Source organism: Lissotriton vulgaris, chromosome 1_1, assembly GCF_964263255.1.
Source record: "Lissotriton vulgaris chromosome 1_1, aLisVul1.2, whole genome shotgun sequence".
Lineage (NCBI taxonomy): Eukaryota > Metazoa > Chordata > Amphibia > Caudata > Salamandridae > Lissotriton > Lissotriton vulgaris.
This window is the reverse complement of record NC_141685.1, coordinates 1728895168-1728917029: the sequence shown is the minus strand read 5'-3', so window position 1 is coordinate 1728917029 and position 21862 is coordinate 1728895168. Positions and strand designations below refer to the sequence as shown.

Genomic DNA, 21862 nt, shown 5'->3' with positions numbered 1-21862 from the left:
AAAATGGGGCATAACGTGCGGATAATGGCAGCTATCACGCCAAAATCTGCAGCTTCCTATATCTAGTTGGCATTTTTGCATCGGTAAATTTACCTGGGGAAAATTGCCAGGATGTACTGCTTGCGGCAACATTCGGAATTTGTGCATTTACAGCAGTATGGGTTTTATATAACGGAATTTAATGGGCCACTCGCAATGCGACCCTAAATATAGCCAGGCTTGAATGCTCCGAATCTGGGGCAAACTGAAATAAACATAAGGGTGTCAGATTCATTACTAGGACTGATTTAGGCACAACCTGGGAACGCCGGAAATGCGTTCTAAAGATTAGAACAAATATCGAGGGGGAGACCGCTTTGTTTATTGTAGCAATTAAATTATGAATGTTTTAGTTGTGTAACTAATTCATCTTATGGCTGCCTAGATTTTTTAATGGTTATTAAAAATAAATTATTTAGCAATATTAATGACACAGCGAGGAACTTCACCACATACATCTAGCCTAATCCTCCTTCATGTTAAAAATAGTGGACGAACTACTGCGCGCCTCTGAAGATGGTAAGTCATAAAGATTCCAAAACTAGGATTTGAGTGAGACGGCAGCTGAGATCAGTTATTGATGAAGTAATACCAGGCTGCAGGACACAAGGAGATAATTTTGAGAAAAAACTGAGTTTGTGGGTGCAGGCTGGGGGGCACCAAACATAAAATGCTTCTAGTTCACATGCTATGAATTAAAGGAGAAAGGATTTGCTTTAGTGGTTAACTTTGTGATTCAAGAAACATTACTATCTACATGTGACTATTTTGTAGGCAGTGTCAACATCTGGAAACCCATATAAAACACAGACATTTCTGTTAGTAGGGAATACACATATAATACACAACTAGGACTCTCTTTGGATTATTTACTGCTAATACACAGCAAAGTCTCTGTGACTGCCTACTCACATAGTGAGATTCACCTATAGGCCAGGATAGCAGAAGTGACATTATGCACCCTAGAGCCTGTCCTGGTGACATCACAGTAAGTAACATCATGTGACCTGATGCCATCACGAGAAGTTACTTCACATGACTTTTGACCCTAATTATGCCATTGTAAACAACAACTGAAAAGGAAAGCATGCAGGAAGTTGAGTACTAATAAAAAACACCAATTAAAGCAGATTAAAGCATAGATCAGTCACAATCCACGTATTAAGTAGGGTACTGCTGTACACGACACACATGGTCTAACATGTCTACTACCATGGTATGGCACAGAGGTCATAAGACTGCATATGATAAATAAGGTATATAAACCATGTTTGCTTTGCTTTCCCTGTGGCTTCTTAGCAAAGGTCACAAGGAAGTGCTCAAGGATACCAAGAAGAGTGCCCGGAACCTCAGCTGTGACCCCTAAATGGTGTCCACGAGTGAACCATCAACATTATAGGACATCATAGGTTGGGTTTAAGCAGAGAAGACAAGGATAGTACTGACAGCAAATTACAACCTATAGCTGGGTGAACAATTCTACCAGCGGAGGCACTTTCCCTAGTACCACAACTATGATTGGTGCCAAGGCAGGAATTCTGCTTGCAAAGTGAGTCCAGCTGGCAACGCTACATTTCTGAGATGGAGAAGCTTTCACTTTTCGGGAGGTGGGGCCGGCCTCATCAGATTTATTATGTTCATTTAGAACAGTAGCTCTTTAACGAACACCCACAGAGTTTAGCCTTCAACATGACGGATTAGCATTCTAATCACAATCGCCATAGTGGAGATGTTTTCTAAATTTAGTACTTATTGTTTTGATATTAATCACGTTGGTGAAACCACAAGAGCTGCAAAGCAGTCCTCAGGGGTTGCTAGAAGCAATAGAAAATTGCAGTTGCTAACCCGAGCTACCCAACATTGCGCTCATCATTCCGTCCATTCAAGAAGCATGGGGAAGACAGGATTTGTACACCACCATGGGTGTGTTATTCTCTGATGTCATTGCTAATGTATAGAATGTGTCAGGTGCCTCTTATTAAGGGGTAGTAAGGTCATCAGCAGGCCTGCAGAGTGAGCCAGTCAGCGACTAACCTCGATTCAATACAAAAGATATATGATCGGCATACAATACATCCCGCCTGGCCGCGCCATGCCTCCTGGGGTTCAATTCTTGCCTAGATGCATTGCAGGCATTTCATGAATTTGTAAAAAGCAGGGGTGTTTTGCATATTTACACCATTCCATCATTCATGTGCTATTAGTGGAACACCGGGGATTAATTACGAAAGTTGATCTCCTTACTTAAAAAGATATAAAAACAATAAAACAAGCATTCGAGCCTAATTGAAATATTTTAACTAATGAGGCAGATTGATTTCAGAAACCAAGAAAATATCCTATAGCATGTAAAGACTTCTCGGGGAAAAATACGAATCAAACTGCACCTCTCCCTCACAGCATGCACCATTGCGGATGTAGAAACTATATGCACCAGGAAACAATAGAACATCACATTTGCTCTAGCGCCTATCAATAGTAAAATTCATTTTTAACGCAGCGTGTATGCCTATGCACATGCATAAGGGCCCATGTTTATAGGCGTCTTTGACTTTGGACGCATTAATGGGTGCTATGAAGGCATATGTAAACCGCTTCTCACAAAAAAATACCAACATATGGGAGTTGCAAGAGCATTAAATGCATTTATTTTTGATGCAAGGATCGCATGGTTGATGCAATGCTTTTTTTAAGGACTACTCCCGTTGATTACAGGGCTTTTACCAGGAAGACAACACAATAAAATAAAAAGTGAAAGCTAACATCAATTTTTGTAGGAAAAGCAAAAATGGTTCTACACAAAGTACATGGGAGAGTAAGGGCCACAACTGGAGGAGGGCAGATAAAATTTCCCATCATCGGCTTCTACCGCCAGGGATGAGTTCTAAGTGGGGGAGGGGTAATCTTGGCTTTGGAGTGTCCCTCTCAGAAGAACATGCTTGCCTTCACTTGACACCTTTCCAAAGTGCGCTACTTGCCGCAGATGGGCTCATGGCTTTAGAGGGGCATATCCACTTGACAAACTTGGCTGTCAGCAAGTGGAGTGGCCGTGTAAGTGTCTGTATGCGGCAAATACTAATTTCTAGCAACTAAGCACATGCCACTCATACACCCACTGCACATAACATATTGTATGGAGATTCCGGGGCAACTCAATTGAGGACTATCAAAAACAGCCCATGATAAAAATGTGAAGAAGAAAAATAATGAATGGGGTCTTCTGTCAATCTAGAAGCGGAACTATCTTCTTAAATGATGCAGGTGTTTCAACAGATGCATGTCGACTGATTGAATACTGATCTATTTAGAATACATTTTTCTTTCGCTAAAAGGACCCCATAACATGAAGAAAGATATAGTCTTTGCCATTGCTAAAGCTCAGGATTTTAGACACAAATAGAGTTCAATGGTGACTTTCATTCACACTGTCCTCCCTCCCCCATGCTGTTTTTTTCATTCTAACAACTTTTTGCCACAAGCACACTTGTTTGGGCCTTGAAGTTATTGGGTGATCACCATCAAGCTAGACAAGGCATATAGGCTTCGTTCTTTCAGTCTAGAAGGCGCCTCACCAACTATGTACCCTTCAGAGTAGTGAAAAAGTCACCAGTTCTACATGCTTAAGAATACGCTTACAGGCATACCTTCACCTCTGATTACAATTACTGTTCCAACACTTTCACGTAAGCCAGGCCCTGGCACTAAAGTGGACAACTTTGTAGGCAGATGTGGATAGGCAAAATGCTGTCAGTCACAGTGAGAAGAATCAATGGTGTGGTGATCGGGCGCAAAATATGAATGATAGTTTAACAGACTAACATATGAAGATTGAAAGCTCCCTGTATAAACGTGTGTGTGTATGTATGAATATATATCTATATATCTATATATCTATATATATCTATATATATCTATATATATCTATATATATCTATATATATCTATATATATCTATATATATATATATATATATATATATATATATATATATACACATACATTACATAGAGAGCGAAAGAGAGTTGTATTTCTGGTGAAAAAAATAATTTGTCTCCAGGCCAGACCGAAAAAAGAGTCAAAGGTGTTAATGCACAACTTAATAAAAACAATTGTGTTTGAAATAATTGTGCCTCGGCAGTCTGGGACTCAACACCGCTCCTTTATTACTTTTGCCGGCCCTGGCAACAGTGCATGCTCATTTGAAACCACAGCTTCTCAACTTTCCATTTTTACAAAATGCTAACCGATGTGCAAGTCGCAGAGGCAAGGTATTTTAAATTTGTGGTTATAAGCCTTTTTGTCCCCCCCCCCCCTCCTTTAGATAAATAGGTCAGTAGTAGGGTCTTCCTTTGACAGCACCATGAAATAACCTCTCTTTTCGGGGTATCCATCTGAAATCCGTTCCACACACTATCTAACTACAAGACAGACTAGACTCACAAAAGCATCTTGTTATATTGTCTGAGCAAAACATTATTTGACTTTCGTCCACCGGTTAGAAACTGACTTTGCTCTAAATATGTTTTTTGTTGGTTTTATAATGTAGAATCATGCCTGACCTGCAAAAATGAACCGCACTCTGGGAGTTTTTTTCTTTCAGATTTTTCAACAAGAAACAAGAGCACCTCAGTAAGATCCTAGAAGTGATGCCAGGCAGAAATTATACAAGGAGAATTCTCGCACGGTTTCTGCAATGTGGAACTAGGTCAAACAATACATCATCTCCCTTAATGCCCATTATTCTTCATTACATCTGCAGTTTAAAATATATGGAGTAACGCAAAGATCTACAGTATGGCATGATGATACAATGGATGAAGCACAAGGTGGAGTTATCTTATATCTCAGAGCACTCTGAGGTGGCTTGCAATAGCCTTTTTCAAGCAAAGCAGGAAGTACTTTACTCCAAATAATACATGGTTACCCATTCCCCCTGAATAACACACAAAGGAGCAGGGAAGGGGAGAAGTATATATAAAAATATGTATACATAGGAAATAAGGGCACTTGTCCAATGTGGAAAACCTGCCCTCACTAACAAAATTGTGGCATGCTTCATCATAGAGCATGCTATGCTACAGACACCCCTGCGCAGAACAACGCCTGGGGTGTCACAATTTTGTGAGTAAGGGCAGTTTTTCCACATTGGACACGTGCATTTGTTTCCTATGTATACACATTTTTTATACTCCTTTGTGTGTTATTCAGTGACTGGACGGGGAGGCTGGACTAGGGATTTATCCTCTTCCCCTTCTGTTTGTGGATATACCCATACCCACTGCCTAGCTCCCATGGGCATTCAAAGGTAAAGCTCATAGCCGCTCTGATGCCACCTAACAGTGCCAGTAGTGCAGTGTAGCCTACTTTGAAAACCTGTTTTAAATTCGTAGTGACATGACAGACGGTTAATTCCTGCTCCTCTGTCCTTCCAACCAGGACTGCATTAAATAAACCCATAGCTGTAATGTCCTCATTAGACAAGGTCTGGAAGCCGTAAGAGAGGAAAAGTAAACATGAAAGATGACTGAAAGAGAGATTTATTTAGGTGTTTACTTTTCTTGGGGACATGCTTTTAAGGTCCAGAGATGTATTTGGCAGCAGACATTGTAACATCCGGACCCAAGTGCTGTATGTTTAGAAAAGTAGAGACAGATGAGTTAAGAGGTCAGTCTGGCACCTCTGCCAATAGGGCCTTACAAGCTTCCTTTGGATTGGAGCTGGATTCTAGGTATACACTGTCAGACTACAGTAACAGGATCACGTATGATTTCCTATAGAGGCCTTGCAAGCTTCCATAGAATTCAAAATGCTGGATTCTACACCGTCAGGCTGCAATAAAGAGATCAAGTACTGCTTCCAACTAAGCTATCTCATGATCGAAAGTGGTGGATTCTAGATGTCTCTGTCAGACTGCAGTAAAGAGATCGTGTACATCTTTCAATAGAGGCCTTGCAAGCTTCCTGTGGATTGAAAATGCTGGATTCTAGATGTCTTGATCAGACTGCAGTAACAAGATCATGTACTGTTTCTAGTGGAGGCCTTGCAAGCTTCCTGTGGATTGAAAATGCTGGATTCTGGGTGTCTCCATCAGCCTGCAGAAACAACATCATGTACTGTTTCTAGTGGAGGCCTTGCAAGCTTCCTTTGGATTGAAAATGCTGGATTGTGGATGTCTCCATCAGCCTGCAGAAACAAGATCATGTACAGTTTCTAGTGGATGCCTTGTAAGCTTCCTTTGGATTGAAAATGCTGTATTCTAGAGGTCTCTGTCAGACTACAGTAAAGAGATCATGTACATCTTTCAATAGAGGCCTTGCAAGCTTCCTGTGGATTGAAAATGCTGGATTCTGGAGGTCTCCATCAGCCTGCAGTAACAGGATCTCTTATGGTTTCCGACCGAGGCCTTGCAAGCTTTCTTTGTATTGAAAAGGCTGGATCCTACATATCAGCACTCCAATAACTAGAGAAAGCTTATGGAAATGTCCTTCTCAATTTACGGTGTAAAGTGCCAGATGTTCAGGCCTTCTGGGTGGCCTATGGTTATATTACTACATTGCTCTTATTGGCTTCTGTAACTGCATTTCAAGTGAATACAAGTGTCAATCTGAAAAGTGAAAACACTGCAAAAATAAGAAAAGGTCAGTAGTGCAGCAGTGTGGACCACAGGCATGGTCTCCCAATACAACTACACGAGTGACTGTGCAGCATAATTAGTGAGCGCTGGCACAGATGGTGAGCTGCCCCACTAAACATATGTAGGGAAGTAAAGAGGCCCAAGAGACGCTTGTGCATTAACAGCTGCTTAATGACCCTTCCCATTAATGGAACCTTAACAGGTTCTGGATGTTTTCTCAGCCCAATATAATGTGCAGGTCTGCCTTTCCCTTGGTTACAATGGTTCTATCAGTCCAAGCACACTCGCTGTTACAGGAAACACTGCTGTCTGATTGTGCCACACATGGCATCGGACTCCATGGCAGCGGAACACATATTAGGGCTACAATAACGACGTAAACCAAAGTGTTAAAGAAATTAGACGAACCATCGGCAAGGTAGCCTTCCCAGGCAGCATGATAGCTACAGAAATATTCTTCAACAGATTTCATTGAGCACAGTATAAACGAACCTGTTAAGGTTCCATTAATGGGAAGGGTCATTTAGCAGCTGTTAATGCACAAGCGTCTCTTGGGCCTCTTTACTTCCCTACATATGTTTAGTGGGGCAGCTCACCATCTGTGCCAGCGCTCACTAATTATGCTGCACAGTCACTCGTGTAGTTGTATTGGGAGACCATGCCTGTGGTCCACACTGCTGCACTACTGACCTTTTCTTATTTTTGCAGTGTTTTCACTTTTCAGATTGACACTTGTATTTACTTGAAATGCAGTTACAGAAGCCAATAAGAGCAATGTAGTAATATAACCATAGGCCACCCAGAAGGCCTGAACATCTGGCACTTTACACCGTAAATTGAGAAGGACATTTCCATAAGCTTTCTCTAGTTATTGGAGTGCTGATATGTAGGATCCAGCCTTTTCAATACAAAGAAAGCTTGCAAGGCCTCGGTCGGAAACCATAAGAGATGAATTAAAACACCCAATCCAAGATGTTTAGTGCTGTGGGCTGAAAAACAGGACTGGTTTCAGGGCACCCTCAGGGTAAGTGGCGAGGTGACGGACATGTATTCTCGAATACTGGATAGGAAGGCTACGCCATTCATTCACACGAGGTCGATAACACGGATACCATTCAGGTGCTGATAAAAACTCCCACTATCACCTTGTGTGGCATGCTATATTTGGTGTGCCAATCAGAATGCAGACAATCCTGGCTTTAACTACTGTTTAGTGCTAGAGGAGAGTGTAAAGCAAGGCCATGAAGTGCAGTGGTAATGTGGACATGGAAGTCTGTCTATGTTGTATGACATCAGGAGAAGGCAGATGCAAATTGCCTTAATGCATGCACACTGCAAGTTTTTAACAGCTGTTAATTGCCAGGCCCTTCATTATGTTCTTTGTTAATAATTGCAGGGGGAACATCTGTGAACTCTGATAGCAGAGGCCATTACACACCGTTAATGTCCTGGAGAAAAGGGATATAACTATTAAATGTCAGCGTGGGTTGTTAAGGTCGCATTTTCATTAAATCAATGGCTATGAAAGATGCCTGACCCCTCTATCTCAAAGTCCTGATAATGCCCTAGTGCCCTGCAGGCTGTGGCTGCAGGGGTTAAAAGTACTCAGCGCTGGAGGTTCAGGGGTGCGTGTGTGTGCAGGCAGTGCTACAGGAGCACGAGCCTCACCGGAGCTCTCACTTCGGCAGCCCTGGCAGCATTTTCAAGACAGGACTTCACTCAGCGCAAAAACGCAGCCGCTTTTTTCGTCGCAAAAGATAGAAAAACATTTTAAAGTCTTGATTTCTCTAGTATATTCGTGATGTTTTCCAAAGCCTCTCTGGCGCATCGCCTTGATGAAGCTTAAACTCAAAATGCAATATTGAAACCTAAACATATAAGTGTCGGTCGCAACGGTATTGCTTCCGGGTTATGACCTTCTGAGTTCTGATGCTATAAGCTGATCGGCAAGCATCCTCACTCTGCAGCTCCGGCCTCTCTCCTGTGTCTGCCCTAACAACCCTTGGCTGTGAAGGTGGTCAATTCTCATTGGACTTATCTATTTTTACTCTGTCTTCTTAAAACGTAGCTAACGTGTCTAGACACAAAGCTATTATTGCACATGTTCGAAGGTATGCATTTAAAGCCACTGTGATATAATCAAAGGCTATTTCTACTGCACTTACGCCTTTTATGCAGTTTAAAAAAGATGTTACCATTTTACATAATGACTTGTAGTCACAGTAGACCTCAAAAATCAACCCTTTACTCACTGAGCTATCTTGCCCACTTACAACCAAAGACTTAAAAATATTTTCTGGAGTACTACAACCAGCTGTGAAAGGCCCTAGTCCAACCCTTCCTCCGGTGCATCATGAGACTAAATATTGTTTTTATTAACAGAGATGACTAGACCTTTGAAAAGTGGCAATGGTGTTCTGTCCTCCAAGCAGTCAAACAAGAATGAAATCACTGCATATTTTGCATGATTCAGGGTTCGCCAACCTCTGACTTTTGTTGTTCAAGTTACAGGTGTTCACCTTCAGTGTGTCTTTTCAAATTCAGATATAATTTAGCATAATGTTACATTCTGCATACATTATTAAATGGAGGCGCTAGATCGCTAAAGGCTTTGATTCAAGTGACATCGAGTCCCTCCAGTGAAATACCCACTACTGATTCTAAGGCTCCACAAAAGAAAGGAAAAGAATCCGACCCAGCACCAAACTAATCCTTCACAGTCAAGGTGCACCTCATGTGCTGGTGAGTGACTGTTGGCTGTGGAGAGCGACTTCTAATGCTCACTTCCCCACTTGTCCAAATTATGTCATCCAAATTTAGGAGCGCTCCGAAACTCACTAATCGCAGTTCTAGGTGACATATAATGATGAACAAGTTGAGTTCTTCATCACTTCAACAGACAGTCAAGCCAGCCTCAGATAATGGGATTAAACTATATCTGTGATCAATTGTGAAAAGAGAAAACAAAGAAACACTGAATCTAACATGAGAACACACTGCAAGACTCATAGCCCCAAGAGTAAATCATCAGCCACGAGGGCGTGCTCAATTGGGGGAGGGTGGAAACGTTTGTGGGAGGTTAAAATAAATCTCAGAAAATCCACTACATCTTGTCAATGATGAGCAATGTATGAAATCATGGTAGAATACATTCCAGTAGAGCCACGAGGCCGACCGGGCCATAGGCGGACCTGGGTATGTGGAATCTGGAAAAGTTTTGGGCAGGTGGCTGCATCTGAAATGCCAGAAGGACTGGGGCTGGGCCAGTCGCATGGTAAGTAGAAGCAGCGGCCAGACAGATTGTTACCAGATTTGATGTATGTTGGAGTGCCTAGTCTTTAGTGACCAATTCACAGCACTGACCTACATCACATATCCAATGAGCATATCAACAGAATATGATACAGGCTCAGTGCGCTATGATTCATTTCCATTCCCAATCAGTAGGGCAGCTTCAAAAATCAAACACTGGTCATCCAGCTGTGGCAACCTCAAAGGCATGAATCGGAACAAAGGCATTTCAAATCACCTCTGGCTTATCTCCTTGCCTTTGGCTGCTTGAATTTGTGTTGTGTTGTCAGTCAAAAATGCTTTATTCGGTTTGTACAAGTACAACCATATAGCAACACATAAATACAGTTTCAGGTTTATATTCATGTAAATTAAATAATAAAACAAAAATAACAGCAATATCCATACCACACTTTTTGGTTCAATTGTAGTACAACAGAATCACATTAGAGAGCTAAGTTAAGGTTAATTACTCTATATATTCCAGCAGCAAATATTATACAGTTGGTAAGAGTAAAGGGAATGCAGATGTAAGTACAAGAATTCAAAGAACCTATTATATACATAAAGTGCTATTGCTATAAACATGTCAGTAACTATAAATATAAAGTGCATAGGGTTATTTTATCAATATAGTCATAGCAACAATTTTATTTACAATAGATATCTGTGCAAAAAACGCTTGTGCAAAGACTCTAGTGCAAAAAGGCAAAATCCACTTTAAATGTAACATTTGAAAAGAAAAAGAATGCAGATGTAAGGTGCTAAATTTCGGAGACGTACTGTGTACAAAGTGCTATTGGCATATCAAATAAATATAAAGTGCAGTAGAATATTTTATCACTATAGACGTTATAGCAGCAGTTAAATGTAAAGTGCAGTAAAATATTTTATCACTATAGATGTTATAGCAACAGTTAGTTTTCAACAGGGATATATGAAAAAACGCTTTTGCAAAATAATCATATTATTATAGATTTTCTTTGCCACATACATTTTAGGATATAAGTGGCCACACGATAACATACATCCGGGGAACCCAAATAAAACATCAGTTGCATTGCGGCTCTTGTATTGCACATGTTATAATTTAAAAATAATTGTTTCAAGTAAAACTTCCTAAAACCAGTATAAAACTTGCAAAAGAGTAAAAAATGGCAGGTGCTCTGTTTGGATTTCCCATCGCATGGGCACAGGCATGTTCCAGGTTTTTTTACAGTGGGAAATGCCACTAGATGGTGAACTATTCCCAGCCTAAAACGGGCTAGAACAAAGCGATGGGAATTGATGCTAACAAATGTGAGATAGGGGGAAAAACCTACACCAAGATTGTATTCCATGTACAATTTGAACGTACTTTGTGTGGCATACTTCGCCATTCTAATCCCCTTTACGTGGTCCAGGTAAATGGATTTAAGATCGCGCTTTGACAAAATTGATTCTGTTAAAAGGTCTTTAAAAATATCCTGGCCAAAAAGGATCTTATACCAAGATTGAATATGTTTTAGCCAGGGGATTTTTGAGTGACAATCTAATTTAATACAATCCATAATTACTTCCTGGGTAAATCTGGTTTCTTCTTTGGCCCATATGGACCGCCACAGTGACAGGGGGCGCAATGCAATCAAATCTATAACATGATTTATGCCTAGTTCTCTATGTGTGATCTCATTTGAAGCCGAAACAGGAAGGCATAATAGTCGTTTTAGATACTTGTTTTCCTCCTGCTGAATAGACAGGGCAATCTGGTGGTTGTATCCCCATATCCCTGCTCCATATAGAGCAGAGGACATACACCTGGAATTGTAAATGGAGATCATCTCTCGGATTCTACGACCCCCTAATTTTGAGGCAAATCTGAAAATACAGTTTACATTTCTGGTCATTTTTAAATCAACATTAGATTGTTCATTTACCCATTTCCCATCTCCGGAGAATGTGATACCTAGGTAACAGAAATGTTGCACAGCCTCAAGTTTATCCCCATCTATAAAAAATGTTTTACTTTTCTTCGTTTTCTTCCCACAAGTCATAGTCATTGTTTTCCCCTTGTTAATTTTAAGCATCCTGCCATGAATAAAATTATAAAATTTGTCGATCAACTTTTGCAACCCATTTGCGGTCCTAGAAATCAGGACCGCGTCGTCCGCGTATAAAAGGACGGGTATTTGCTTTCCGTTAATGATAGGGGCATCAGCGTGGGATTCTTGTAAAAATTGGTCAACCTGATTAATAAAGAGGGAAAATAAAAGAGGGGCTAGCACGCACCCTTGTCGTATCCCTCTACCAATTTTAAAAAAGGGGGTACATTCGCCATCTGTTCCAAATCTAACCTTACTTGAAAGGCTACTATACATTCTAGCCAAGAGGTGAATGATTTCTAGCGGGGCGCCCATGGCCAATAGTGTGGGCCAGAGCAGTGCGTGTTCCACCAAGTCAAATGCGGAACTTAAATCGGCAAAGCACATAAACAAATTCCCTTCCTTGGCCTTCGTGTACTTGCCGATAATAAGTTCCAGGTTCACGCACTGCTCCATAGTCCCTAAACCCCTTCGAAACCCATATTGAGTAGGTGAGAGAATATTATTATCTTCAACCCAGGACTCTAGTCTTGCCAGGAGTACACGACTCAAAATTTTTAAAGACGAGTCCAAAAGTGATATTGGGCGGTAGTTACGTGCTTCTGCCCTAGAACCCTTTTTAAAAAGTGGCACAATAATTGATTGACCCCATGAAATTGGCAACTCATCTTCGATGGCAGCATTAAAATAGCGAGTCAGGATGGGGGCCCATAGGTTAATCTCAGATTTATAAAAGTCCACAGGGACCCCGTCCGGTCCCGGGGCTTTCCCCCCCTTACTCTTCTCAGTTGCCTCAATCACCTCGCTTAATGTCACGGAAAACAATATTTTCTCCCATTTAAAATGGGTTAAAGTGTCAATTAAAACATTAGGATTAAAATCAGAAATAAAACCAGTAAATTCTGAATTAAAAATCCCTGTAAAATGTGCTATCCAGGCCTGACAACTGACATGTGAAGTTAACTCGGGAATGTTATCATTCTTCAGAAATGGGCTGTTTACAGTGTCCCAGAAAAGTTTGTGGTCTTTTGTGTCAGCAGCCAAGTCTAATTCAGCCCATGCCTTATCCTGTAATTCCTTCTTCCTAGTGGAGAGTGCGATTTTATAATAGTGACGCTCTTCCCTGATCTTGCTGACATCTCTTGGCATAGCATCAAGTGAAATTTTCAGCCTTTTTAGTGATTGTGCACAATTGTCGTCAAACCACACCGCCTTGACCTTTCTTACTTTTCGGGCTTTGCGTGTCAGGGATTTCTCGATCTCTTTTGTTATATTTAGGAAATTGGATAGCAAGGTGCGTGGGCATGGATTAGAGGACAGACAATATTCCACATCTCTGCAACAACTTGTGATCACTTTGGCTACAAATTGGTTGGGGTCAACTTTTATCCATTTCACCCTCATCCCATTAGGTCTTTCTGCCGCGATGTCCTGGATTGGTTGGCCATAGGTGTTCCTTTTGGTTCCCCAGCCCAGTAGTTCCACGGTTACACTATTGTGATCACTAACAGTTTGTTCGATTACCCAAACATTAGTATATACTACGGAGCAGGATATCATAATATGGTCGATAAAAGACCGACTGTTTCTCCCATGAAATGTTGGACACTTATCATTATTTGCGTTCTTGTTGCATTCTAAGAGGTCCAGATCATATTTGGCTAGTAGTTTATTCAGAGCACCACCATAGTTATTATGCGGGAAATGATTATAAACGTTAGTTTCCCTTCCCGTGTACTCCTCCCTGTGGCCACAAGCCCCCTTGAGTGCATAATTGCAAGTTTTAATATTAAAATCCCCAGCCCACAGGATTGCAGCTGGTTTTATTGTACCTGATAGGGTCATATCGATGGCCTGCTCAATTTCGGGAATAACCAATCCCCGTTTACACCCCACAATGTTGTTGTAATAGTTCACTACTATTAGGTCTCTACATCTACTGTGGGCCATGCGCAGTACAGAAGCGTGTGCACCCAGTACAATGTGATTGCTAACACGAAATTCAGTCAGTACAGTAGATATCAATGTCACAAGACCACCTTTGGCTCTACCAGCCTGGGAAGCCACGGCATTCACACTAAAAGATGTATATCCCTCAACGTGTACATCTTCTCTGTCCCAGGTTTCTTGCAGGCAAATGATGTCATACCCCTGTGTGATAAAATCAGCCCACATGGGGGTATTGACCTTAGATGCTAACCCAGCTATGTTCCACGTGATGACCCTCAAGTTCTCCTCTACAACTACGTATGGTGAGTTAGATGTAATTAATGGCGTTATCTGATTTTCCAGTTCATTCTCGCCATTACATATAATTGGATCTATAAGGGGTGGATCATCAGAATTCACTGCAGCAGTATCTATTGGGGGTTCCTTAACCGTGTTGACATCCATCAGTCTAAGTTCTTCAGTTACCGGTGGTTCGGCAAGTCAATCGTTTTCATCTAGTGAATTAAATATCTGGAACCTGTTAGATGTTGGGACTGCATATTGGCCGTAAGCACCAGTACCCAACACAGGAACATTGGAATTGTTAAGATAGTTTGGATTTAATATTCTAAATAGGTTCGGTGGTTCCTGTGGTACATACTGGATACCTTGGCCATGGGGAAAGATTGAATGCCTGACTGATTGCACTGGTGCCTGTTGTTACCAGATTTGATGTATGTTGGAGTGCCTAGTCTTTAGTGACCAATTCACAGCACTGACCTACATCACATATCCAATGAGCATATCAACAGAATATGATACAGGCTCAGTGCGCTATGATTCATTTCCATTCCCAATCAGTAGGGCAGCTTCAAAAATCAAACACTGGTCATCCAGCTGTGGCAACCTCAAAGGCATGAATCGGAACAAAGGCATTTCAAATCACCTCTGGCTTATCTCCTTGCCTTTGGCTGCTTGAATTTGTGTTGTGTTAATTTAAAAGGTACCAGTGAACCACGAGTACCAGGAAGCATAAGGGGAAAGAGGACTGGTTGGCCACTCCCACCTGACAACTGAGACCACTTGAGGTTTCTAACAGCTGGCCCTGGGAGGAAGATGAAATGCTCACACAAGGTGTTCAGCTGTTGCAAAAGCAAACACCTCCCCCCTGCTTCCTTGAACCTGTTCAAAACAAGCAGACTCCAGGAAAACACTGAAGAACAAAAGCAAATGTTTCCAATTCAGCCAAAGGCGCTCGCTAAACCACTCAGCATTGTGCGTCGAAGGACACGACGCCTGCACCTTCCTTCAGGCGTTGGTGAGCAATAGAGAGGAGGAATGAAAACCCGAATAAACCGTGCCTGTATCTGTTATCTGAAATCAGACCTGTCCAGAACATCCAGGTCTGCCAACGAGATTGTTGGGAAACTTCGGTGTGGTAGTTAACCTTTTTGAAAATACCATTGTGTTTTCCTTTATCAAAGAGTCCAGATTGTGGGAGAAGTACGGGCAGAGGAGTAACCGGCATGGGGACTGCCCGCGATCAAAAAATGTAATTACCCGGGGACGCTGGGAATGAAGCTCAAATTTCTGAAGCCACGACTGACTAGTATGTGTCATCCCTCGGGTGAGATTGTTTGTGTAGTAGACACACGGCAATGCACCATTATTGATGACACCAGTAACACTGCCGGTCGCTTTAAAGCCATGTCAGCGCCTTGTGTCAAAACTGGCACTGGTGATCAGAGCAGGCTGCACGGCGAATACGAGATTACTGCTGGCGACGGTATCCCACTTGCCCGTGGGCACGCTGGCGTGGTGGCATGCGAGACAAACAGAGACACTATAAGGGCTGAGACTGCGGCCTCTAAGAGAACACTCAGCTGCACTTGCTTTGACAGCCCTGACCTCTGACAGAGTTATCAAGAGATTTACACTGTTCAGCATTCCGCTGGAGAAAGTCCCTGAGCCAGTCTCAAACACCAGAGCAAAAAACACAACAAAAAGGATAACGATATAAAGTAGTAACTTGTTTTTGTATAGCGCTTCATACCACACGTCTGCCGTTTCAAGTGCTGTAAACAGCATGTTTTAGTATTAAACACTATTTAATGTTGCGCAAGTGTCCGCTTCCAAAGGACCCCACCCGCCGGGGCCATGACCCCGTAGCACTGTCCTGGGATGGGCCACGTGAGGCAGGCGGAGGGACCTCACAACCGAATCCCCTCTAAGAACGGCGCTGAAGATCAGGGGCTGTCAGGTTTGGTTAGACAGGTGGGGCGCAGCTCGGGGGCACTGCTGTAGGGTCCTTGAGATGGAGGCTGCTAAGGTTGGTTAGACAGGTGGGGAGCCCCTCTGTAGGGTCTGCCCCTACAACAGGAGGGAGAGAGATCAGAGGCAGGTCCTCGAGGCTGAATGTGTTTTACAAACGGTAGAGGGTGAAGTAAATGTCTGTAGAAATAAGGCTGTGTTGTACAGTGCTTAGCTCTCTCCTCGGGCTAGCACTCTAGATTGCTGTGGGGTTCCTGGTTCTGGAGTTCTCCTGCGCCTTTCTGCTTTACTGTTTGCTTCCCACATCCCTCAACTCCCAGAAAGGCCGAGTATTTTCAGACATCTCTGTGTTCAGGGTGCAGGTAGGCCTGAGAGCGGATATTCGGAGTCGGACGGTATTTAAAGGGCTCTGTATTATTTTGTGGGGTGGGTCTTCCCTGCGAACTGGCAGAACTGCTGAGCAGGGTTTATCTCGTAGAATGTTTTTCCACCCGTTCACACACGGCTGGGAGGGCTCGGCTGCAATGGACGCCTCCTGCACCCCGTGTCCTCGACCAGAGGCTCTCAGTTCGAGGGAGGCCACTCCTGGGCTGTGCCGGGTCCACTCTAAGAACGTCCAAACCCTTCTTCCCTACAGGTATGGGGGCCTGCCTCTGGATGATCATGACAGGCCCTCCCAACGCCCTCGGAGCCCATCTCTGGACACTCCCGGGCACAGCGCACCAAAGCCTCTGCAACGGAAAGCAGGCTCTCAACATTTCAGCCACCATTGTGTGAGGTCCCCAGGGGAACAAGTTAGTGCCACAGACCTGGCGGGTTCAGGGAGAAGAAGTGGGGGAGATGCCAACGCAAGGCAAGCACGTGCAATCCGTTGTTGAGGCAGATTCTCGTCCCCTCAGTGTTAATGAGTCAGCATCACGAGTGAGGGAGATCACAAAGGTGCGCGCATAGCCGGCCCTATATCGGATTGAGCGGGACGGCGCCTTGGGCGGGAACAGCATTTGGTGTTTGTTGTGGGGGCGGGGAGTCCTTGCAGTGTGAGGAAGATTGGGAGGAGGGCAGGGGCTGATGGTGTGCCTACAATTAGCTGGGGTACTTAGGAGGCGAGTACAACGTCTTTAATGGGCCCGCTTGAGACCAGGAACTTTTTCCTCGCCTTCAGAGAGAATTAAAGATGTAAATGTCCCCGTTAACGTGTTTAGTGGGAAAGCAATAACGCACTTACCCTCGAAGCCTGGCAGGCTGGAGCTGGGCAGGCCAGGCGGGTAGAAGGGCCCTCCCACTTCCGAAATAATTTGTTTTAGTTTATTTCAGGAGCGGACGATTCTCCTGCAGATTCCGCCAGTCAGTCGGAGAGGTAATACTAATATGTCTGGATGACAAATGGATCCTCCCTTGGAATCATAAATCTTGGCAGCTCGGTGGATCCTCTGCGAGTTCTAATGTTCCCATTATTTTATAAGCGCGCGCTGCTTATGGAACTTAATTTAGTTTCAGACAGCTGCGGGGATTCTCCACCTGTATGCCATCAGTTTGACTCCTGCCATAATGTTAGACTGTGCATGTTTAATAATAAGAGCTGTCTTTCTTATTTAACATAGATATTTTAGCTACAACCTTGGTGCTACTAGCTTTTTTTGCTGTTAAACCAGGAGATGGTCCTACTAATCATGGCTCCAGCCATATACTCAAGTTGTGTGATCCTGTGAAAATCTATTTAGGTCTCTGTGTTTAAACTAGATTATCTATCAAAATTTAGAGTATTGCCAATTGTTACACTTGGCATTGTCATCTAAGCCGGTTGATACTAATTTCTAAATCCTAACTCTGGTGGGTAGGTTGTAGTTGGAAAAAAACATACACATTTGAATTCCAGCATCCCAACTGCACCAGTTTGATCCCGATGAAATCAGTTTCTGCACCCTCCATGCCTTAGTCAATGTAGCTGCCAAAAAAACGGGGATACCTAGAGGGGTTTTGGCTAGCACTGTGCGCTGTTCAAGAATATCCAATTGTGCCAATTTTACCAATCCTAGAAGGATGAGCTGTCGGTGCCAGAACAGGAAGGCGGGCCCTCGTGCTGCACACCTAATGTCAAAGCCCCGGGCTATTCTACAGATTGATACTAGTGACGCGCAAGGCCCATATGTTTGGCAGAAACAAGTAAGGGCTGGTCTTGGCATGGCGCAGGGACTGCCCGGGGGCCGCCTCTGACTGCGGTATGCTGAGTGCACTCGAGCACGCCGACTCATGTCCCAGGTACAACGGGGGTGGAATGCAGCCCTGCAGGGCCAGCCAGGCAGAGCGAGGTGACCCGCAGGTCACCCCTCCCTTCGTGGCCCCGGGCAAGTAGAAAGTGCATTCAAATGGGATTAAAATGCTGCAAGAGGTCGCCACGGAGCGTATTTTCGAATCGGAGGCTATCACTTTTTTTAAGACTTTGTCTAGCGAAACGGTGATGGCATTTTTGAATGACATGGGTGGAATGGCCTATTTATGTTATTAATTCCCTCTGACACGGGCTGTAAAATATTAATTTTCGACTGTTCTGAAACCTAGCAGTACATTACCAGTTTTTAAGAGTTGACTTACCAGATTACATTTTTAACAAAAATAAGACTCTTTAAATGGGCAGGTGCCGACAGACAGTGAGAACCATCACTTCGTTATTTCCATGCAGAAAAGAAGCGCAGGCTGTAATCGCACGCAGAGCCCTACTAAGGAACGTGGCACTCTTCTATGCCCTACTGTGTACAAAAACAACTGAAAATGCACATTTCGACCAATTAGGTTAGAGTTTCGGCGATTCTTGTTTCTAAGTAATCGGCGCCAGGGTACCATGGCAAGTGTTTATTTTGTCTGTACTACCGTTGCACCCCTCGAGATCTGCTTGCTCTCTCAGCCTCCAGAAAACAGCTAACTGGGATGCATTCCCCTTAACAGCCCTGACCCACGTGTTTTCATGCCAGCTTCAGTGGACAACCAGAAGTCAAGGGCGCGCTCACACTTCACCGAGAAAAGACACAGATGGAAAGTGTGATGTGGCCAAGATCTCAAGCATGATGAAGTGGGGTAGCAGGGATTGGAGTTCGAGACAACATTCTTGACCACGCACGAAAGTATCTCTGGGAGCTGGAACTGGCCTGGGGACTGTCCGTGTGCACGTGTCTCCCTCCCAGACACGTGCTCGAGGACGGAGAGGCGCCCGAAGAAAGTTTACCTCCAGCTCTGCCAAGATCAACAGAGACGGTCGCCTCTCACACTGGCATCACCACACAGGTGCAGCATTTCGCCCTCTACTATGATTTGTGTTTTTTTGGGCAAAACTAGAAAAAGAAAATACGCACACGGCACAGCGCCTTCTGGAACTTGAGTAGCTGTTGCAGAACCAGACATGTGAGACTATGTGAACTTAACTACCATATGAATAAGGCTCACTTCAGTTTAGGACGCTATTTTCTCTGTTTGAGGTCTGAGTGGTTTAATACAAATAGAAAGTGTATCGCTCGAAAAAGTGGGAAACGCTCACACCAGAGAGCACGTACAAAGAGAAGGAGGCTGGACTTTGGGGACTGTGTGCCGGAACTTCGCAGCGCACATTCCGACGCAGGAGCGACAACTGCCCTTTGTATGGCGACACAGACCAACCACCCCATCACTGGTGCAAGCAGATGATTCTCGTGCGAGTGCCTAGATCAGGGGCTTGTCCAGCACCGCAAACACTTCTGAGCGCTATGGACACTTAATACCTCTCCTCACGCTCCTTCGAAGCGCATCCAACTATTGGCAGATACGAGGCACGTGTAGATACAGTGTCTACCAGGAGTGGTCAGTTAACATGAGTGCTTGGGTCATGTGGTCACTGCCCAAGAACACGCTGACCGGATTCCTCCTTCCGGTTTCCCCACTCAAGAAAACAGTGTGATCCTGGGCACATTCTCAATAATAGGATACTATGCAAAGGATATGCTTTTTATTGAAAGGGAAAATGTTTACAGGCTCCGTTCGACTAAAAGACAAAGGCTGGGTGGGGACACTGAAAACTGAGCTCTGGGGAGAGTCACCCGCGGACAGTGGTGAAAAGAGTAGTGTATTGTGCACTGGGCCGGTCTCTGTCGCACTATGAGTTAAATATAAGAGCGTTGCAGACAGGGCTCGCACTCCCAGGCGCACCAGTTTAGTCCGATGGGCATCCGAGCGTATCTGGGCTACTAGGCGTGTGTAAATAAACTCTGTGCCACAGTCATGACAGATTCAATATTTTCATGTTTCTTTAAAAGGAACGAATGCAGAGCTGCTGCGGGCGGGAGGGAGATGCATTGCTGTTGTGGTCACAGGAGCCAGGGCGCGATCTTGGGGAGTAGGGCGGTGTGCCCCTCCATTCGTCTCGGCGGTGCCCAGGAGCAGGAAGCCCACCGGCTGAGCACGGATCTGCTGAGCTCTTCGGCTACTGGACACACACCGCCGGATCCGGTGCTTAACACTGTCGCTCGCTGCCCCCGGGCGACGAACGTGATGCCCGAAGTGCCCACAGCCTCGCCCTCCCGTACAGGAGCCCCTAGTGGTCGGAGATGCCCCGGGTGCACAAGCCACCCAGACCTGCCAGGCTATGCCCAGCCGCTGCTGGGGTGGCACCGCTACACCTCCCCTCCCCCTCCCCCCCACATCCCCGACCACGGCCAGCATCTGCGGCTGAAATGCCCCACTTACATTCTGTCCGAAACTAGCAGGCGACTGTCGACCATCATCTCGGGCAGGAAATCCAGCTTGTAAGAAGTCATGTCCAGTCCCCTGTGCGTGTCGTGCGTCCTGGCGAGGAGCGGGCTGTCTCGGAGTCTCTCTCTCTCCTGCGTGTGTGCGCGCTCTCTCGCTCCTCCTCGCAGGCAGCGTGCTGCTGCTTCTGCTGGCCGGGAGACAGGCAGGCACAGGTGCTGGAGGCCTCCCCAAGGCGGCAGCCGGAGCAGGCAGTTGTCACATTCTCTCTTCCCCCCTCTCTGCTCTCCACCAATCCCCTCTGAAGGCTACTGCTGAGGCAAGTGTCTGCACAGCACCAGGTGCTGAGGCGGGGGGCGGAGCTCCGCTCACTGCAGCGCCTTAACCCCTCCACCTCTGGAGGGGCAGTGCCTGAGCACCGCTTCCGCTGCCTCCCCCCACCCAAGCAGGGGCGCATGTTACTGTCACACGCCTGGTAAACAATGTACCCGGACCGTGCGCACACTCCCTGCCTGCCTCATTTGCACAGTGTGAGCACGAGGAGGAGGGCACGCAGCGCTGAGAATTACAGACCTTTCAGGCGCTTTACAAGCGAAACTCATTCAACCAAAAGCAGACGCACATGAATAAAGAATCATTCGTGAAATAATGCATCTTTGTAGGCATAAATACTGAAAGAGCGCCAGTTCTTCTGCCTACCAGCTACATTCGAGCGCCCGCGACCCAGCTAGATAGTATTACTCCGGGGCGCACTCGCAAAAGAAAGGAGCGTTAGATCTTTTGTTAATGTAGATGTCCACCCTTTATTCAGTACTTAGTCCATAGGGCTAGTCTGTTTCTAAACACCCCAGTTTGGCAGATAATGGAACAGAGGCACATGGAGATATACAGATGTGCCCAGGAT

At 44.6% G+C, this 21862-nt stretch overlaps 1 protein-coding gene across 26 annotated transcripts in view; it reads right to left on the bottom strand.

Annotated features, from left to right (window-relative positions):
• Positions 1-21862, bottom strand: part of CELF2 (CUGBP Elav-like family member 2) — a 1275464-nt gene that overhangs the window by 538602 nt on the left and 715000 nt on the right. Inside the window, exon 1 of one of the 26 annotated variants that reach the window (XM_086918990.1) lies at positions 20956-21252. The exons of the other annotated variants lie outside the window; for them this stretch is intronic. Within the exon in view, the coding sequence (XP_086775116.1) occupies positions 20956-21026 (71 nt within the window). The 5' untranslated portion in view covers positions 21027-21252. Of the gene's footprint in view, positions 1-20955; positions 21253-21862 lie in introns of those variants that run through there. 26 annotated transcript variants of the gene reach the window in all.